We start from the raw sequence: 16,728 nt of genomic DNA on the forward strand, positions 1-16,728 counted from the left end.
GTTGATTTCTACCCATGATAAAAGCTAAGAAGAAAATGACAGGGTGCTATAAAAGCCTAGAATGAGGGATCTGATCAGTTTAGATTAGATCTGAACTGATGTTGGAACTGAGATCTAGAACATAATTAAGAGTGAACTGGGAGGGGGCGCCTGGGTGGCTCAGTCGTTAAGTGTCTGCCTTCAGCTCAGGTCATGATCCCAGGGTCCTGGGATCGAGCCCCCGATTGGGCTCCCTGCTCAGCGGGGAGTCTGCTTCTCCCTCTGCCCCTCCACCTCGCTCATGCTCTCTCTCTCTCTCTCTCTCTCAAATAAATAAATAAAATCTTTAAAAATAAAATAAAATAAAAAAAAGAGTGAACTGGGAGGAGGAGTGAAGTGGGAATAGGGAGATAGCTTTCCAAGCATAGAGAAAAGATATTGATCCTTTCCCCTGTTTCTCTTTATAGTCATTCCCCTTGAATAAATTACCTACATTTATAATCTCTGAATCCTTCATTCCTCTTCTTGCTTGACCTCGTTCCAGGTAGGCTCTTCACCTATTCATTGAAATTGCTCTGGTAAAGTGTACTGATGACCTCCATGCTGTTAAGTCCACTGATCAGCTATTAACTTGCTTGAACTGTCCACAGCATTTGGCACAATTAGTTACTTGTACCTTTTTAGGACATTTTTCTTTCCTTGGTTTTCAGGAAACTATTATCCTCCTGTTTGGGTTTTTCCTATCCCTCTTGCTGCTTTTTGTTTATTTTTTAAAATTTCCTTTGCTTTTTCTGACCCCTAAACACTGGACTTCCAGGGCTTAGCCCTTGGTTCCATTTTCTTCTGTGTATGTATGATATATATTGGGGGTCCCATCAAGTGTCATCCCTTCTTACGGCTTCAGTACACTTCACATTGTACTGGACTCTTCCCTTTTTGTCCGGACATTCCTGTACTTTAGCTCCACCTTGTATCTTCAAAATGTATCCCAAATCTGGCTTCTTCAACTGCCACCACCCTGGTCCATGTTGCCATTATCTATAACCTGGATTATTTCAGTAGCCTTTTAATGGGTCATTCTGTTTTCTCTTGTTCTCCTACTCCTTCCCTAGCCTTCTCTCCCTCCATATACATGGCTACTCTCTGCATAGTGACAAGAGAAACCACTTTAAAATAAAAGATCATGTTACTCTCTTGCTCAGAACCTTCTAATGATTCCTTATCTCTTTCAGGTAAAAGTCAAAGACCTTATATTGGTCCATTAAGACCTCATGTGATCTGGGTCTTGGCTGATTCTCTAATCTCATCCCTTTATTGATCATTCCACTCTGGCCACACTAGCCTATTTGCTTTTCTTCCAAGTGTTCCTAGCTTATTTCCCTAGTGCCCTTTCTTTCTAAACATTCTATCTTTTAGATGTTCACATGCCTCACTCCCTTCTTCTTCCAGGTGTTCCTTCGAACGTTGCCTTCTTCATGAAACTTTCACTTGATAACCCTGTTTAGAATAGCAAACCCGCCCTTTCCACCAGCGGCTTTGCTTTGTTTTTCTTTAGAGAAGTTATTGCTATCTGACATCCCCCATGTTTTGCTTATTTATTTGTAGTCCTCCAAATAGAATGTAAATTCCATAAGGGCAGTGATATTTATTTTGTTCACTGCTGAATCCCAGAGTATAGAAAATTTCATGACACATGGTAGATAGCTTAATAAGTATTTGTTGAAAAAAAACAAATGAATGAAATTTTAAGGCTATTTATTCTCTGAACACGCTGTTCACTGAATAGAAAAAGAAAAGACTAGGTGGCTGTGATAAGGAGAGAAAGGGGTAAAGTGTCATAAATCTAAAGTTATTGGAAGGAGCCAAATTAAACAGTGCAGTAGGTCATGATAAGGTCCACAGTCTTCATCCTAAGGACAACGGGGGTGCAAGTATGATTTTAGTAAAAATGAAATGATCACATTGCATTTTTCAAAGACAGGTCTTGTTGCCCAGTGGAGTTAGCTACCAGGAGACCTGCTATATACTAAGGACTGTACTGTATTGTGGGAAACCAGATAGTCACAGCCCCTGCACTCAAGTGAGGAAGTGAGACAATAATAATCACAAGGGCAATTGGGTGATTATTTATTTAAAAGCAAAGTTGATCCTGTGGAAGGCCAATATTGAGATTTTACATCAGTTAAGAAAAGCCTTCCCTCTTAGGAGTGATTTGTTTTCTATTTCATGCAGACAAGAAAACTGCCGTTAACACAAACACCTGTGCCTATGAGCGACCCATGTTTTCTGCTTGGGTGGTGACAGACATGGCACATTCTCTCAGCCTTCTGGCACCTGGGGGCATTCCAGTTTGGGAATACGTAAGTGCAAGAGGGATGGTCTCACTCAAGGCACCAAGGATATTCAAAGAAATACTCTAAGAGCCCCCAACCCTGAGCATACACATTCACAGGGATGGCCAAGTATATGAACAGGGATGACAATGCTGTCCGGGCTAGGTAGGCTTGGAGAAGGAAATCAGAAGCTCTGAGTATAGAGAAACAAAATTCACTGCCTACCTACTCAGAATGTGAATTTTCACTGGGATGTAAACCTACATGCAATAGCTGGATTTAAATTACTATTTTTTTTTTTATTGGATGCCTTTATAGAAAATATTATGCCACATTGACTTGTATCTAAGTATTACATCATATTGAATTTGCATATTTAAAGTATCCAGTACTGTACTGGTAAAGCAATTGATACACAATAAATGATTAGTTGTTTGCTTTAAATATGATACAATTTTGTTTTTGCTTTATTCTTTACCTTTAGCCGTTATGGAACGCCTGAAGAGCTAAAAGAACTGGTTGACACGGCTCACTCAATGGGTATCACAGTCCTCTTAGATGTGGTACACAGCCATGCTTCAAAAAATTCAGAAGATGGACTGAACATGTTTGATGGGACTGATTCCTGTTATTTTCATTCTGGACCTAGAGGGAATCATGATCTTTGGGACAGTCGATTGTTTGCCTACTCCAGGTAGGTACATACCATATGGAAATGTCTTTGTTTAAAAAACATTTCAAGGAATATTACTAAGTTCATTGTGTGTGTGTAGTCTTTCACTGGTATATAATTAATCAGTTCAATTATTTAAAATTTTAAAAGGAATATTTAACACACTTACAGAATTTACCTTGTTTTGAATAGCACATGTATTTGTGGTAAGTTGTGTTAAATTTCAGTTTTACCAATCTTATGTCATTTAAAATATATTGGTTATATGGCCATTTAAAAGGATTAATGTGAATATTTTTTTAATATCTAAAAGAATACTTTATTAGGTTGTATTAACTATAGCAAATCTCCTTTTAATAGAAATATGCACATGGTTTTAAGTAGGCAGTTTTTTAAAATTTTACTTCATATTATGCTATCTTAATAATATTGCCATGTTCTTGATCACAGGTAAATTAATATAACTTTAATAATAACTAACATTTATTAGTATGTAATATGTCAGGGATGATGCTAAGTGTTTTAGATATATTAGCTACATATTTTACTTATTCTGCATAGCAACTCTACTTACACATGGTAAGTCCTATTATTAGGACCACGTTACATAAAAGTAAACTAAGGCTTAATGTTGAAACAATTAAGATTAAACCCACCTCTGACTTCTTTTACCATTTAAGTAGAAAGGGCTTTTAGGTGATTAAATAGCATAATATGGCAAAAATATTTCAAAAAAGTCAAAAATACGAACAGTTTGTATCCATTATTGATTATAAGTGAAAATATGAAAATATGCTGTCAGGAATATTAAAAGTAGCAGAGTATCAATGTATAACTAGTTTTTTATAATATTTTTAAAAGAAATTTAATGAATTTTCTTTTGGATGTTGCATTATACATAAACATACACATATCTGGAAAACGAGCAGTGTAGAAAAATGCTTTAGCAAGTACCTTGACAAAATGAGGATTTCTAATTTTTCAACACAAATTAGATGACTTTCATATGGAGGAAATTGTTTTGCTTTGCTCTTTCCTGAATATTATACATTGTTTTATATTTCATAACCGTATAGGAATCACTCAGGCCAGACGAAGCCGCATAACATATGAGAAAAGACACAAGAGGTGGAGCGGGTGGCTGGGTTCCAGGCCTAGTTTCATTCTGGAACAAATCGATTAATCATTCTGGTTTTCAGGTTTTTCATTATAAGAGGCAGAGTTTGGGGGCTAATACAATTCCCTTTATAAAGGTATTTTGTATTTGTGTCACCTTTTTGAACATTGCTTTTCCTACTACGGATTTATAACAAGTAAAAAGGACTGAACCTGTGCTGATTCTGTGGCATAACTCCACTCTTGAGAAAATCTTATAAACGTAGATTGTGGGCAAGTGATACAATTAATTGAACTCTCTGGTTCATATGTAGATGAATAAGAGTTGACTCTATATTGCAGAACTGTGCCTTACGAAAAGTATACATTAAATGGTTCAATTTTTGTGTTATGGCAATTATTCTGTAGAACTGTGTCTTTAAAAAGAAATACTTTAAGTATACGGATCTTTATGTTAAAAAGATTATTTTATTAAAATATTTATTATAGTGTGTTTTTCTCTACCTCGAGCTCTCATAGTTCATTAAAAGTCATCCAATTTTCTAAAGAAAAAGGATTATACATAATTGTTTTAAAAAACATTTTGTTTGCAGAAGTTAAGACATATTTAACATTTTATTTAATACTTGTTTTCTTTTGTTATGGAATTAACCATTAATCTTGCTTTTGGTAAATAATATATAGCATGGTTTTGGCTTATTTTTATTATGAATAATTTTTTGGCTGCATTATGTCATATAGGCCTAGTCCTTTGTAAATATAGTTCCATTTAAAATCCATTTTATTATTGTTGTTCTATTCTATTTGATATCTATATTTTCCAATTTAATAGAATTAGTTTTTTCTATAGCAGCTTATACTTACTGGTTATGACATCCTTATACAATATAGATAAAACCTTGCAAAGCCAAATTAAACTATTTAAATCACTAAATTTAAACAAATAATTTTTTAATACTTAGGTTTCTCAACATATGAAATACTAAAGATTGTTGGACCGGAATTATTTTCTCAATACTCTGTGCAATTTATTAAAAGCTTTTTTGACAAAATTTATATTAGGTTGATGAAACTTATAAGGCTTTTCTTTTACATTTTCTTCCTTCTATTCTGATTAGTTATAGCATATGTAAAATAACATTGCTCTGGTAGAATGCTAAAGCCATTTTTATAGTCAGCATTCATGTTTAAAGTCGGATTCTGTTCTTTTGGTTATTTATTGCTGCTTAACAAACCAGCTCAAAATTTAGTGACTTCAGATAACAGCAGTTGTTTATTTTGCTTCTAGATCTGCAATTTGGGCATAGCTCAGGCAGACAGCTCTTCCTGTCTTCATGTTGTGTCAGTTAGAGTGGCTCAGTTAAGGGGTAGAGCTTTCAGCATCCACTTTAAAGATGGTTCACTCACATGACTGACAGTTGGTGCTGGCTGTCAGCGAGGAACTCAGCCACGCTGTGGGCCAGAGGGCCTCAGCTCCACTTCTTGGAGCCCACTTCACAGCCTACTTGGGCTTTCTTACAACAGTGAATGTACTAGATAACAGGACATGCAGGCTTCCATTTCTTACGGTCTGGGTCGAGAAACTGACCCAGCATCATTTCTTCTATAAACTATAGGTCAAACAGTTATAATTTCAAGGACAGAGGACATGGACCCCTTCATTCAGTGGCAGGAGCATTAAAGAATTTTCGTGCTATGTTTTTAAATCCCCACATCTTGGGATGCCTGGGTGGCTCAGTCGGTTAAGCATCAGCTTTTGGCTCAGGTCATGATCCCAGGGTTCTGGGAGCAAGCCCCACGTCGAGTTCCCTGCTCAGCGGAGAGCCTGCTTCCTCTCCCTCTGCTTGCTGCTCTGCCTACTTGTGCTCTCTCTCTATCTCTCTGTCAAATAAATAAATAAAATCTTTAAAAATGAATAAATAAATCCCCACATCTAACAAGTTTTGACCACACACAATGAATATGCCATTTCACAAATTCAAAAAAATATTGAAATACCTGTGTATGGGGAAATACTTCTTTTTAAGCCTTATTTCTGTGGTAGAGAGTTTTGTCTGAAATAAGCAAGTTTTTTAAAAATATACTTTTCATTATAAAAGTAATGTCAGTGTTGATAATTAGAAAGTATAAAAAGGCACACGTTATTCAAAATAAAAAGTTATTATCCTTTTTATAAATATAAATAACATTCTTTGTACATGAATGCATTTAATGAATATAAACTCATTAAACATGCAAATAACACATGAAACCCTAGCCTTCACTAAAATTCTCCTCATTGAGTAGCTACTCTGCCTGTAATTTTGGATTTGTTCCTTATCCAGATGAAATCAGAAGATACATATTTTAAAATATAAGTTCTTTTCCACCCCTTATCTTTGATTTGTTGATTAATATTATCCTCCATGGAAAAGTATATATAAAAATGGTACATGGTTTACATAAGGCCTCAGACTCTTCTTTGAAAACTTGTAATAATTTTTGAAATTATTATATTTACTGTTTGAAAAAACTAATCTTACATAGAATCAGCTTCTGTAAGGTATGTTGCTGATGCTCATTTCATCCTATCTATATGTCACAACCTGTCACTGTTTATAATCTCTGATTCAAGTGCCATCATCAAAGTTATCAGAATTAAATCTCTCACTCTGAGTAATACCAGAGATCCTGACTACGCTATTTCATTACCTGCTATGAATAAATTTCCAATCAGGAGCTGCCCATGTTTTAATTTTCTGTCTACTTGGCTGAACTGCCTTCTAGCTCTGCTAAATTACTAATGACAGTTCATAACAGAGATTGGGTTGTCCTTACTCTAGTTGGTAAAGAGAACTTTCTGACAAATCTGTCATCTGTAAGTTTCTGAAGTTTTTAGAGTTAAGAAATAATGGATACAATTTAGAGGTCTCAGTTTTAAGTTCTGTTTTGCATATTTCTCTGGCACTATGTAAATGCACTTGATAAAATAACAAGACAACTGCAGATTTGTTGAGTCTAAACAATTATTATACCTTAACTATTACTAAAGTTTCAGATGAGTACCTTTTCTTTGTTGAATATTTCTTTCAGAGATAAGATATTGAATCTCAAAGGAGATAACATATTAGAGCTAATGCTCATATTTTCCCTGAACCTTACATTTAGATACAAAGGTAGTATATTTATTCCATCAGCATGGGTTCCTGATGAAACAACTATTAGGTAGGAAGATACTCTACTGTTATCTTGAGTTACTAGAGTTCCTTCTAGAAACAAAAATAAATCCAGTTTGTTTTTTAAGGTCATAATCATCAATGGAATAAAATACTTCTTAGTACAGACACTATAATAATTGGGTTTTTAACCTTACGTTAGAATGTGGAAGGAAATTCATGGGGGCCTTCCCTGTTTAGAGTGGATATTTGTATCTTAAGTGGTCTATGATATATGTTTTTTTCTTTTTTTAGTTTGTCAATATAGTAAATTCCATTTTTGATTTTTGAATGTTAGGCTGGTCTTGCATTCCTGGGATAAACCCTCATGAACATAGTTGCTAATATTCTAAACAAAATTTTAGCATATTTATATATGACATTTTATCATGACCAAATCAGTTCTTAATGATCAATCTTTTGTTTATTGTGCACTGGTATATTAGCTAAGGAGTGATTACCAAGATGTTTAAAAACTAAGCATCCAGGACATGAATAGAAACTTCTAAAATTATTATTTTAAAGTCATGTACTTTTCTGTGGTTTCTTAAAAGCAAAAAACCAAAAAGCACATGTCATTGGACAAAATAATTTCACTTTTTTGCTGTAGTAGAAATGACCATGGGGCATCTGGGTGGCTCAGTCAGTTAAGCATCTGACTCTTGATTTCGGCTCAGGTCATGATGTCAGGGTCATGAGATCGAGCCCTCAGTCAGGCTCTACACTCAGTGTGGAGTCTGTTTAGGATTCTCTTTCTCTCTCCCTTTGCCCCTTCTACCCTTCTTGGCCCTCCCCACCCTCCCCACCCCAACTCCCACATGCTCTCTTTCTTAAAAAAAAAGACCACAATAACAAAGAAATAATAGCATAGTAAAGGTAAATGTGTACAACTACTTTTGAAAAGAGTTTGGTATTATCTGGAAAACTTAAAGATTCATATGTCCTAGGATGTGTTACAAAGCCTATATACTTGGTTAACTCCTAAGCATATGCTTATCAGAAGTTTGGGGAAAAAATAGACCAAAAAGTCATTCCCTTCAGGGTGCAGGTGATATTTTAAAAATTAACTTGAAGTAATGGTCTTTAAAGAAATTTCTGCTATGGAGAAAACATTGGGGGAAAATACCAAGAAAAAAATTCCATCATTGTGATTTTATTGCCACAATTTCAGTCATAAAATTTCTTTGCATACACATAAATCTTGGAGGTAGTTTTTATCAAACTTTTAAAATGTGTTCAGTTTCAGTATATCTTAAGCCCATTGGTTATAAATATAAATGAATCCTCTTGTGGTTACTTGGCAAAAGTAACCCGACTAACTTCAGGGAAAATGGAAGTATACAAGTCAGATTTCAGCAAAGATGGTAGATGATGGAGGGAGTTGAAAAAAGAATTTTATAATGTAATATAGTCATTGATCCTCCCATTTTTATCTATATATTTTAGTGAGCTGTTACAGCCAAGGTAAGTATTAAAATCACATATCGAAGTGACTTTTAACTTTAACCAGACCCTTGATTATTTTATCTTTATTTTAAAATTAGTTTCGTGGCGCCTGGGTGGCTCAGTCGGTTAAGCATCTGTCTTGGGCTCAGGTTTGATCCTGGAATCCCAGGATCAAGCCCCGCATAGGGCTCCCCGCTCAACGGGAGTCTGCTTCTCCCTCTGACCCTCCTCCCTCTCATGCTCTGTCTCACTCTCTCTCTCTAATAAATAAAATCTTTTTAAAAATTAAAAAAATAATATTAGTTTCTTTGTGTGTATGAGTTAACAGTGCACCTAATGTGTTACTCAAGTGACACATATATACAATTAATAAATATATATAGGGGAGAATGTGTTGAAAAGTTTTCACCGATACTTTACACAATCAAAAAGTTTATAAATCACTGAATTAGACCATATTTTTAGGTAGATTAAGGTTAACATTGTAGACTTTTTAAAAAATAAACTTTTTGGGTTAACATCATAGATTTTGAAAAAATAAACTACTTTTTCTGAATAATTCATTCATTCTATTGACTTGTTTAACAAACATTAAACATCTACCAAGTGTCATGTCTTCAGAGAGGTGATATTTTCAATATATTTAAATGTAGCACAAACTCTAAAATAAAATACATGTTTTTAATTTCTTTGGATACATATCCAAACATTTCATATTTTTATCTGAGGTAATACATCATCGTTTTAGACAGACAAATATCTGTCCTATTTGCTTTATAAACTTATAAAAAGTAAAAAAGATGATTTTTATAGAGCAAATGATGAATGATTAAAAGACAGTTTTGGACATAGCTAACTATTCCTAAGATAGGCAATTAAAAACAAACAAATAGCCTATTCTTCATTAAGAATATTAAAATCTCACAGTAAGATTGTTAATAGCTTCAATGAATGCTGGATATCCCATAAAAAGTCTTAATTCTTTTCTTTCCTAGTATTTTTTCTTCTCCTTTTAGTATTTCTTTGTTGTATAAGCCAGAACCTCCTTTCAGCTTGATTAAGGAAAATGGTTAAATCTACTATTTCAAAGAAAGTAGAGTTAGACTCAAAATTCAAACAGACTAATTCTTTTTTGTAAAAGAGATTAAGAAATTTGCTATATCAATCTAATCTGTCTGGATTTGAGTGTGAATAGTAGAAATATAACTTTTCTCACAGGGTTTATGAGATTATTCAGCCTAGCTGAAAGGCTTTTGTTGATGCAGAGCACAGCACAGGGGGGAGGATTTACAGTCTTTGTATGAACTTTGTTCCTGGTATTATCTGCCCCGTTTATTCCCCTCAAGTCAAAATTTAGGTGCACAGGGATATTGTGAAAATATCTTAAGTATTTAGGTCTTATTCACCTGTAACATTCATTCTCAAATCCAAACTCACTCTAAAGTGGGACAGTTCTACTTGGTAATTTGCCTTAAATTTGAAAACCCTGTGCATCACTCTCCAAGCAGCTTCTTTAGCTTAAGACATTGGTCCATGTTAGTGAAAATGGTCCGAAAGTCCCCATTCAATGATTATTCATTTAAGTGTGGAAATGATGTGGAGTCCATAATAATAATATTCTGGTTTTGTTAATGACCTTTTTAAACAAGCAAGTAAAAAGTGAAAAAAAATCTGTTTTCCATCTGTGGGTAACAAAACAACTTGTTTAAGCATGTCTGTTTTTTAGGGTATGGACTAGCAGTTTCGAAGTTATGAAGTAATATTTCATAGTTTCCTAGCTGAATGATTTCCGGAGCATTAAACTGCAGATAAATAATCCATGTTGTACTGAGCCAATTATTTTTCAGAAAATATGAGTATCTTATAATTTTGGAAGAACACATTTATAAGTGATATAAAGATTATTCATTTTTGAAGGCTTTTCCCCATTCATATAGATTAGCAATCAGGCCTATTTTTCTCTAATTCCCAAATTTCCCCTCCAAATTTTGTGATGTGTGAGATATCCCTGTCTGGTTTTACCTCAGGTCTTCAGTCTGTCTTCTTTTTCTTTCATTGTTAGTAAGAGAAGCCCTCAGCCTCAGGATTTATTTCATTGTCTCCTTCCAGGTTAATATATCTTCCAAAGATTAGACCTTTGCCTCTGTAGCCTTTCAAAATTCTGTCTGCTGAAAGCATCAGTAAAACTCAGGAGCAGTTAGACTTAACATTTTCTCTCAGTGCTTCAGGAAACAAAACAGCATAATAGCCAACTTTCTAAAACTTGAGTTCTGTTCTTGGTACTATGTTAAGGTTAGCAAATGGGGCCGACTAGCTGTCCAGGTGCATTCATCTGGTTTTTATGGAGTGATGATGATCATGATGATTTCAGTGGTCACCATTGTTAAGGGATGTTCAATTTGGAGGCGTTATTGAACTTCCTTCTGTGACTACCTGATATAAAACGACTCCTCTAGTCCCCCCTCTGTTCCCTCTCTCCTATTCTTGTCGAATTTTTCTCCATTGTACTTATACCACTGTGTGACATTCTAAATAGGTATTGTTTGTTTTTAATTTTCATGTGATGTGTGTTGTTTATATATTAAATATGGAAGTGAAGTTAATAATTCATTGTTTTTTATAGAATATATTTTATTTAAAGTAAAGCAATCTCAAGTTTTCTCTACCTTATAAGCTTTTCACTATCAAATTTGCTTTCCATGAAGGTGACACTGCACAATATTGATTTGGTGGGGTTGCCTGTTCTTTCCAACTGAATTCAGTGAAGGAAGCTACAAAAGATACTGCCAGCCAATATATTATATAATTAATATAGTTTTATATATATATGTGTATATATAATAGTAAAGATCTGGTATAATGTAAAGTAGGTGGTTTTGGAATTAGGCGACTTGGATCATGAACCAAGTAGCTTAACAGTTGAAACATTATTAGAGGCATGGACACAGTAACAGCATTTTATTTTCATGAGCCAAAATATGTGCCATAATCACTGTGGGTCTTTGTTCGTGTGGTCTCAACATTATATTTTAAAATCCTGTTAAGCTGGGGTTTCTTGGTTTTTTGTTTTTTGGGTTTTTTTGTTTTGTTTTGTTTGTTTGGTAGAAGCACAAAATTAAGAACATCGGTGGGAAATGACTGATGATGATCAGCATCTAGTGGTGTTGAGAAGTCACAGCCAAGAGCAGTGGTGGAGAGAGAGAGAACCACCAAGATCGAAACCAGAGTGGAAAACTCAGCAATATAAGGCCACTTGGGTGTAGCAGCAAACAGTCCCACGCCTCAGTTGTCTCTCTGAGCGTCATTAAGCAAACTGCCGTGTAGAATAATCATAATGAACGTGAGTCATTAAAAAAAAACTTCGTCGTGTTTGAAAATTTTCTTTTAAGATGACAGGAGAAAGGAAAATGTAACTTCGAAGTATTTCTGTTAAAAAGGTTAAAATTTTGGGATGCCTGGGTGGCTCAGTCGTTAAGCATCTGCCTTCAGCTCAGGTCATGATCTCAGGAGGTCCTGGGATCGAGCTCTGCATCGGGCTCCCTGCTCCGCGGGAAGCCTACTTCTCCCTCTCCCGCTCCCCCTGCTTGTGTTCCCTCTCTCTGTGTGTCTCTCTCTGCCAAATAAATAAATAAAATCTTTAAAAAAAAAAAGGTTAAAATTTTAAATGTTTTAAGGATTAAGTTAAAGTTATCTGTCAGCAATTTTTTTTTTTGTCAGCAATTTTTTTGATGGGGATTACTGTGAAAACTTTATTTGCGTGGACTACTTTGTTCCCTTCCAATGTGGGATAAGCAAAATATCTCTCTACATACTATTTTCAAATTTTCTGGTGCAAAAGGCATTGTATTTAACAGTATTGAATTAACCTAAATCAGGGCCATCTTTTGTATTTCTTAGGACAATATTTTGTGGTGCTGTGTTCTGGTTTTTATTCTCAGAACATTTATTGTCCATCAGATTATTTACTCTTTCCCAATAATGGGGTTTTTTACTGTAATGGCTAGGCTGTTTTTGGTAATAGTATCTAGGCTAATTCAGGCAGGAAGGGCCTACTTCATTCTTACAGTCCTCTGGTCTTTCTGTTTTGAGTGGCATTGATGTGGCAATGGCTATAAGTAGGGAGATCATACCTTTATGCTTGGTGTTCGGTGCCCAGTTTGGAATGGCATTTACCCCTGATGTTTTTCTTTCTGACAAAGTGTTATTAAGAGTTGCCTTATAATAAGCTAGCACAGGCTTTGCTTGACCTACAGTTTGTCCTTTTTGCTTCTTCCCTGAGCTCATCTAACAGCTCGTGTGGTTACAGTTGAAAGGCTATCAGAAATAGTCTATCTCTCTATCTTTTCCCAGCCCTTTCCAGAAGTAAGGTATCTGACATCTCCTGTACAAGAAGAGAATTTGGGGAGCTTAGTGATCAAATGAAGTGGGTAAACATAGCAAACACTTTGAGGCCATAGGGGTGGTGAGAGAAGCAGGGAGGGTGCTGTCCCTGCTGCAAGGCTGCTGGCTGGCAGGGGCAGTGGGAAACATGGAAAATCATAGGGGAGGTGTACCTTAAATAAGAAGGCAAAATAGAAACCCAACAGTCCTGCAGAGGCACAGATAGAATAATACTGCCCAAAAGAAATAAAATGCAAACCACATACATAATTTTAAATATTCTAGTGTCCACATCTATCTCTAAAGTGGTGATTAAAAAGGAACCTACCTCAGAGAACTTTTGGAAGATTTTAAATATTAAAAATAGACACACTTCTTAGCATAGTTCCTAGAATATAATAAGAATTAGTTTCATTTCTTAAAGCTTCCACGGTTTGTTCCACATCCAGACTAAGTTGTTGAGCTCAAATTTACGTATCATGCAAACTATGAACATATATCAATTTAGCAATTACAATTCCTCTTTATATCATGTACAAATTATTTTTCAAATCAAGATTGTCTTTCCTACCCCCCACCCTGAGTTAAATGCTCTTATTTGATTATATGCCTTCACTCTTTGCTCACTTATCTGTGAATATGTGTTTTATTGTATCAGTTACTGGATTGCATTATTATTATTATTTAGCTTTTCTCCTCTACACCAAGCATGAATGTAAGCTTCAACAAGGCAAAGACAATGTTTGTCTTGTTTCTCTCATTAGCCCTCAAGGCTAGAGCAGTGCTTGACTCATTTAGACACAAATTTGTCAGATGGATAAATAAATGAATGAATGTATTGATGCTTTCGAAGGCTCCCAAATTAGAATAGAGGTCTTATACATCTTAGAACCCTATTGTTAGGCACAATCCCTCAGAACCTACCAGAGTAGACTGTCAAGTGTTTGTCCAATTGAGTAACAATGAAACCTGTTATGTCTACGAAGTAATAATTTTTTGAATATTTTAGCTCCTTTTATTCCCAGATATAGCAAATGGTGTTTCACTTAATTCATGAGGTAACAATAGCATCCGGGTTTTGTCACCGCTCTTTGTTCCAATATAACTACTTTGAGAAATGATCCACCAACGAGGAAAGTTCAGCAGGATATCAATGTGTGTCACATGAAGAGTGTTCAATGCTCAAATAAATTTGGAAAACCCTGAATTGAATCAAGTTCAACATGTTTCTTTATAGTTGAAATTCTTGGAATGTTTAATTAGCTAATGTGCATTTTGAACCTCCAAGTAATTGCTATACAATAATACTACATTTCTCAAATTTCTTTGACCTCAAAGTACTTCAGTGCACTTTGAAAAGATTTAAAAAAAATCTTAACATGGCTTAAGAGGTTTTTGAAGGACCTGGATCTGATCCCATCTTAACATATTCTTTCTCTCATTTATTAATCTCTTACCAGTCTGGTGCTTTTCCTGCATTAGGGCCTCTGTGCATGCTTCTCCCTCTGCCTGCAGTATTTCCCTTGTGTGGCCATTTCCTGTTTATCTTCCAATCCATGGAGTAAAAGCCCCTTCTTAACTTCACTAGTGTAAAGTCCCTTGGAATGCTTGTTCATGGCTTCCTCTTTTCATCCTTCTTTTATTTATGATACTCTGTGGTTAAAATTTGTGATTATATTCTCATTCTGTATTTTAAAATAGTTATCACTTACCTAATTTTTCCTTTGATCCCATGTTTAGGAGATATCCCATCATATCAGTGTGCATGTGAAAATTCCATATTATAAACATTGTTAATGTTGGCTTTACATTTCTGTAAAGAATATCTTGTTCGAAATTTGCATCCATGATACAAAATAAAAATTTTCACTGTCCTTTAACCAGTGAAGTAACATGTAGTCCATTAGGGGAGGGAATTAGGATAGACTGGCTTTGGCATTCAAGTTCTGCTGTGGGCTGCTCCTTCCTGAGGGGTGCTTGTCATCATCTTTAATTGTTTACTTCACTGAGCTCTTCAACGTATAGTACTCTTTATTTATAATGTACATTTTAGAGAAATGAAACTTTACTACTATTTGCTCAAGCAGAGAATAATAGCACAACCTGCTTTAGGATTTACACTTATTTAAAGAAAATACTATGTATCAGTCGTCCCCCAGCAGCCCATCAAAGTTTGTCTGGCTGCCTGTCTTCTCCCACTTCTTCTCTGTGTTCTCTCTCCCTCTCCCTCTCGCTCATATAGACCTCAGCTGTACATTGGGCGATTTCAGCTTTACGACATTTAAAGGAAGATACCCAAAAATAAAAAACTAAGGATTTTATTTTTTTATTCATGCTTGTCAATTTCTGGAACAAGCTGAAGGGAAATGACCTCTGTGTTCTTTTTTAAAAGTCTTAATATATAGGCTCCACTTGCTAAAAGAAATTAAAGTGCACAATATTAAAATATCATAGCCAATGCAAAAATAAGAACCTCATTCAGAGCCAAATACTCTTGAGGAGAAGCTATCCTTTTTGTCTAAATTAGTAATCTCTGAATTGATAAAGAATTAAGAGTTTTTCCCATCAAGGCGGGAATGAAGCATTGTTTTTTCTTCATGAACCTTTGTTCCTTTCTTCCTTCTTTCTTTGCTGTCCTGCCCGCCCCTCCTAGCCTTCTTTCCTCTCTCCTTTCTCTCCCTCCACTTATTCTTTTTTTTTTTTAATAATAATACAAGGGAGGGCAAGGTTCTAAGGCAAGGGAGAATTTGGGTGTGTATTCTCTCTCTCTCTCTCAGATTAGCTGTGGTCTTCTCTTTGGTCCTCCTTTTTGTCTTCCATTTGGTTTGTTTTCCTGCTGTGCTGATTATTTTAGCATGTAGAAAAAAAATGGCTGTGGCTACAAATTTGCCTTAAGAAATGTGAACCTTTGAGGCCATTTGAGCATAAACCTAAGTAATTTAGAGATGGTGGGAACAAACCTGAGGGAGGTTTGGTCCTTTTATCCACTCTTTATGCAGGATGCATTAACATCCTGCAGAAAGTAGAAAGGTGATTCTTGTGTCTTTATAAATTGCATTGCTATTTAGATATAGGGTATGAATATTGCATCGGGTAGATAGATATTGCACTAGGCATGTAGATATTGCTTATATGAATATGCACTAAGTTGTTTTCCTGTGTTTTCTCATGATTTATATACGTGTGTGTGTGTGTGTGTGTGTGTGTGTGTGTGTGTGTGTGTGTGTATAGACACATCTAAAATCCAAATGTTTATACAGGTTAGTCATAAATTAACATTTTGGTTTCTTTCAGCTAACTACAGCTCATAATCTCTACACACCTAAAGCTGATAGAGAATAGGGCAAGAATATACATTTCTAGGCTGTGCAAGTGGATTTGTTTTAAAGGAAAGGAAGTTTTGTTTTAAAAATATATGAAATATTTTTTCTATATTAGAAATGTCTGTAAAATGTCTTTAGAGAACATAAGTGTGTGTGTGTGTGTGTGTGTGTGTGTGTGTATTACATATGTACATAAAGTGAACTTCTCAGGGTCTTAGCTTTTTAAAATGAGTAAATAAGTGTTATGGGGTCAGAGGCTTTATGGACAGATACTGATGATTAAG

At 35.1% G+C, this 16,728-nt stretch overlaps 1 protein-coding gene across 1 annotated transcript in view; it reads left to right on the forward strand.

The window, feature by feature from the left end:
• GBE1 (1,4-alpha-glucan branching enzyme 1) overlaps positions 1 to 16,728 on the forward strand; it is a 286,744-nt gene that overhangs the window by 143,628 nt on the left and 126,388 nt on the right. Inside the window, exon 7 of the mRNA XM_027582988.2 lies at positions 2,797 to 3,006. Within this exon, the coding sequence (XP_027438789.1) occupies positions 2,797 to 3,006 (210 nt within the window). The remainder of the gene's footprint in view (positions 1 to 2,796; positions 3,007 to 16,728) is intronic.

Source organism: Zalophus californianus, chromosome 1 (assembly GCF_009762305.2).
Source record: "Zalophus californianus isolate mZalCal1 chromosome 1, mZalCal1.pri.v2, whole genome shotgun sequence".
Classification (NCBI taxonomy): Eukaryota; Metazoa; Chordata; class Mammalia; order Carnivora; family Otariidae; genus Zalophus; species Zalophus californianus.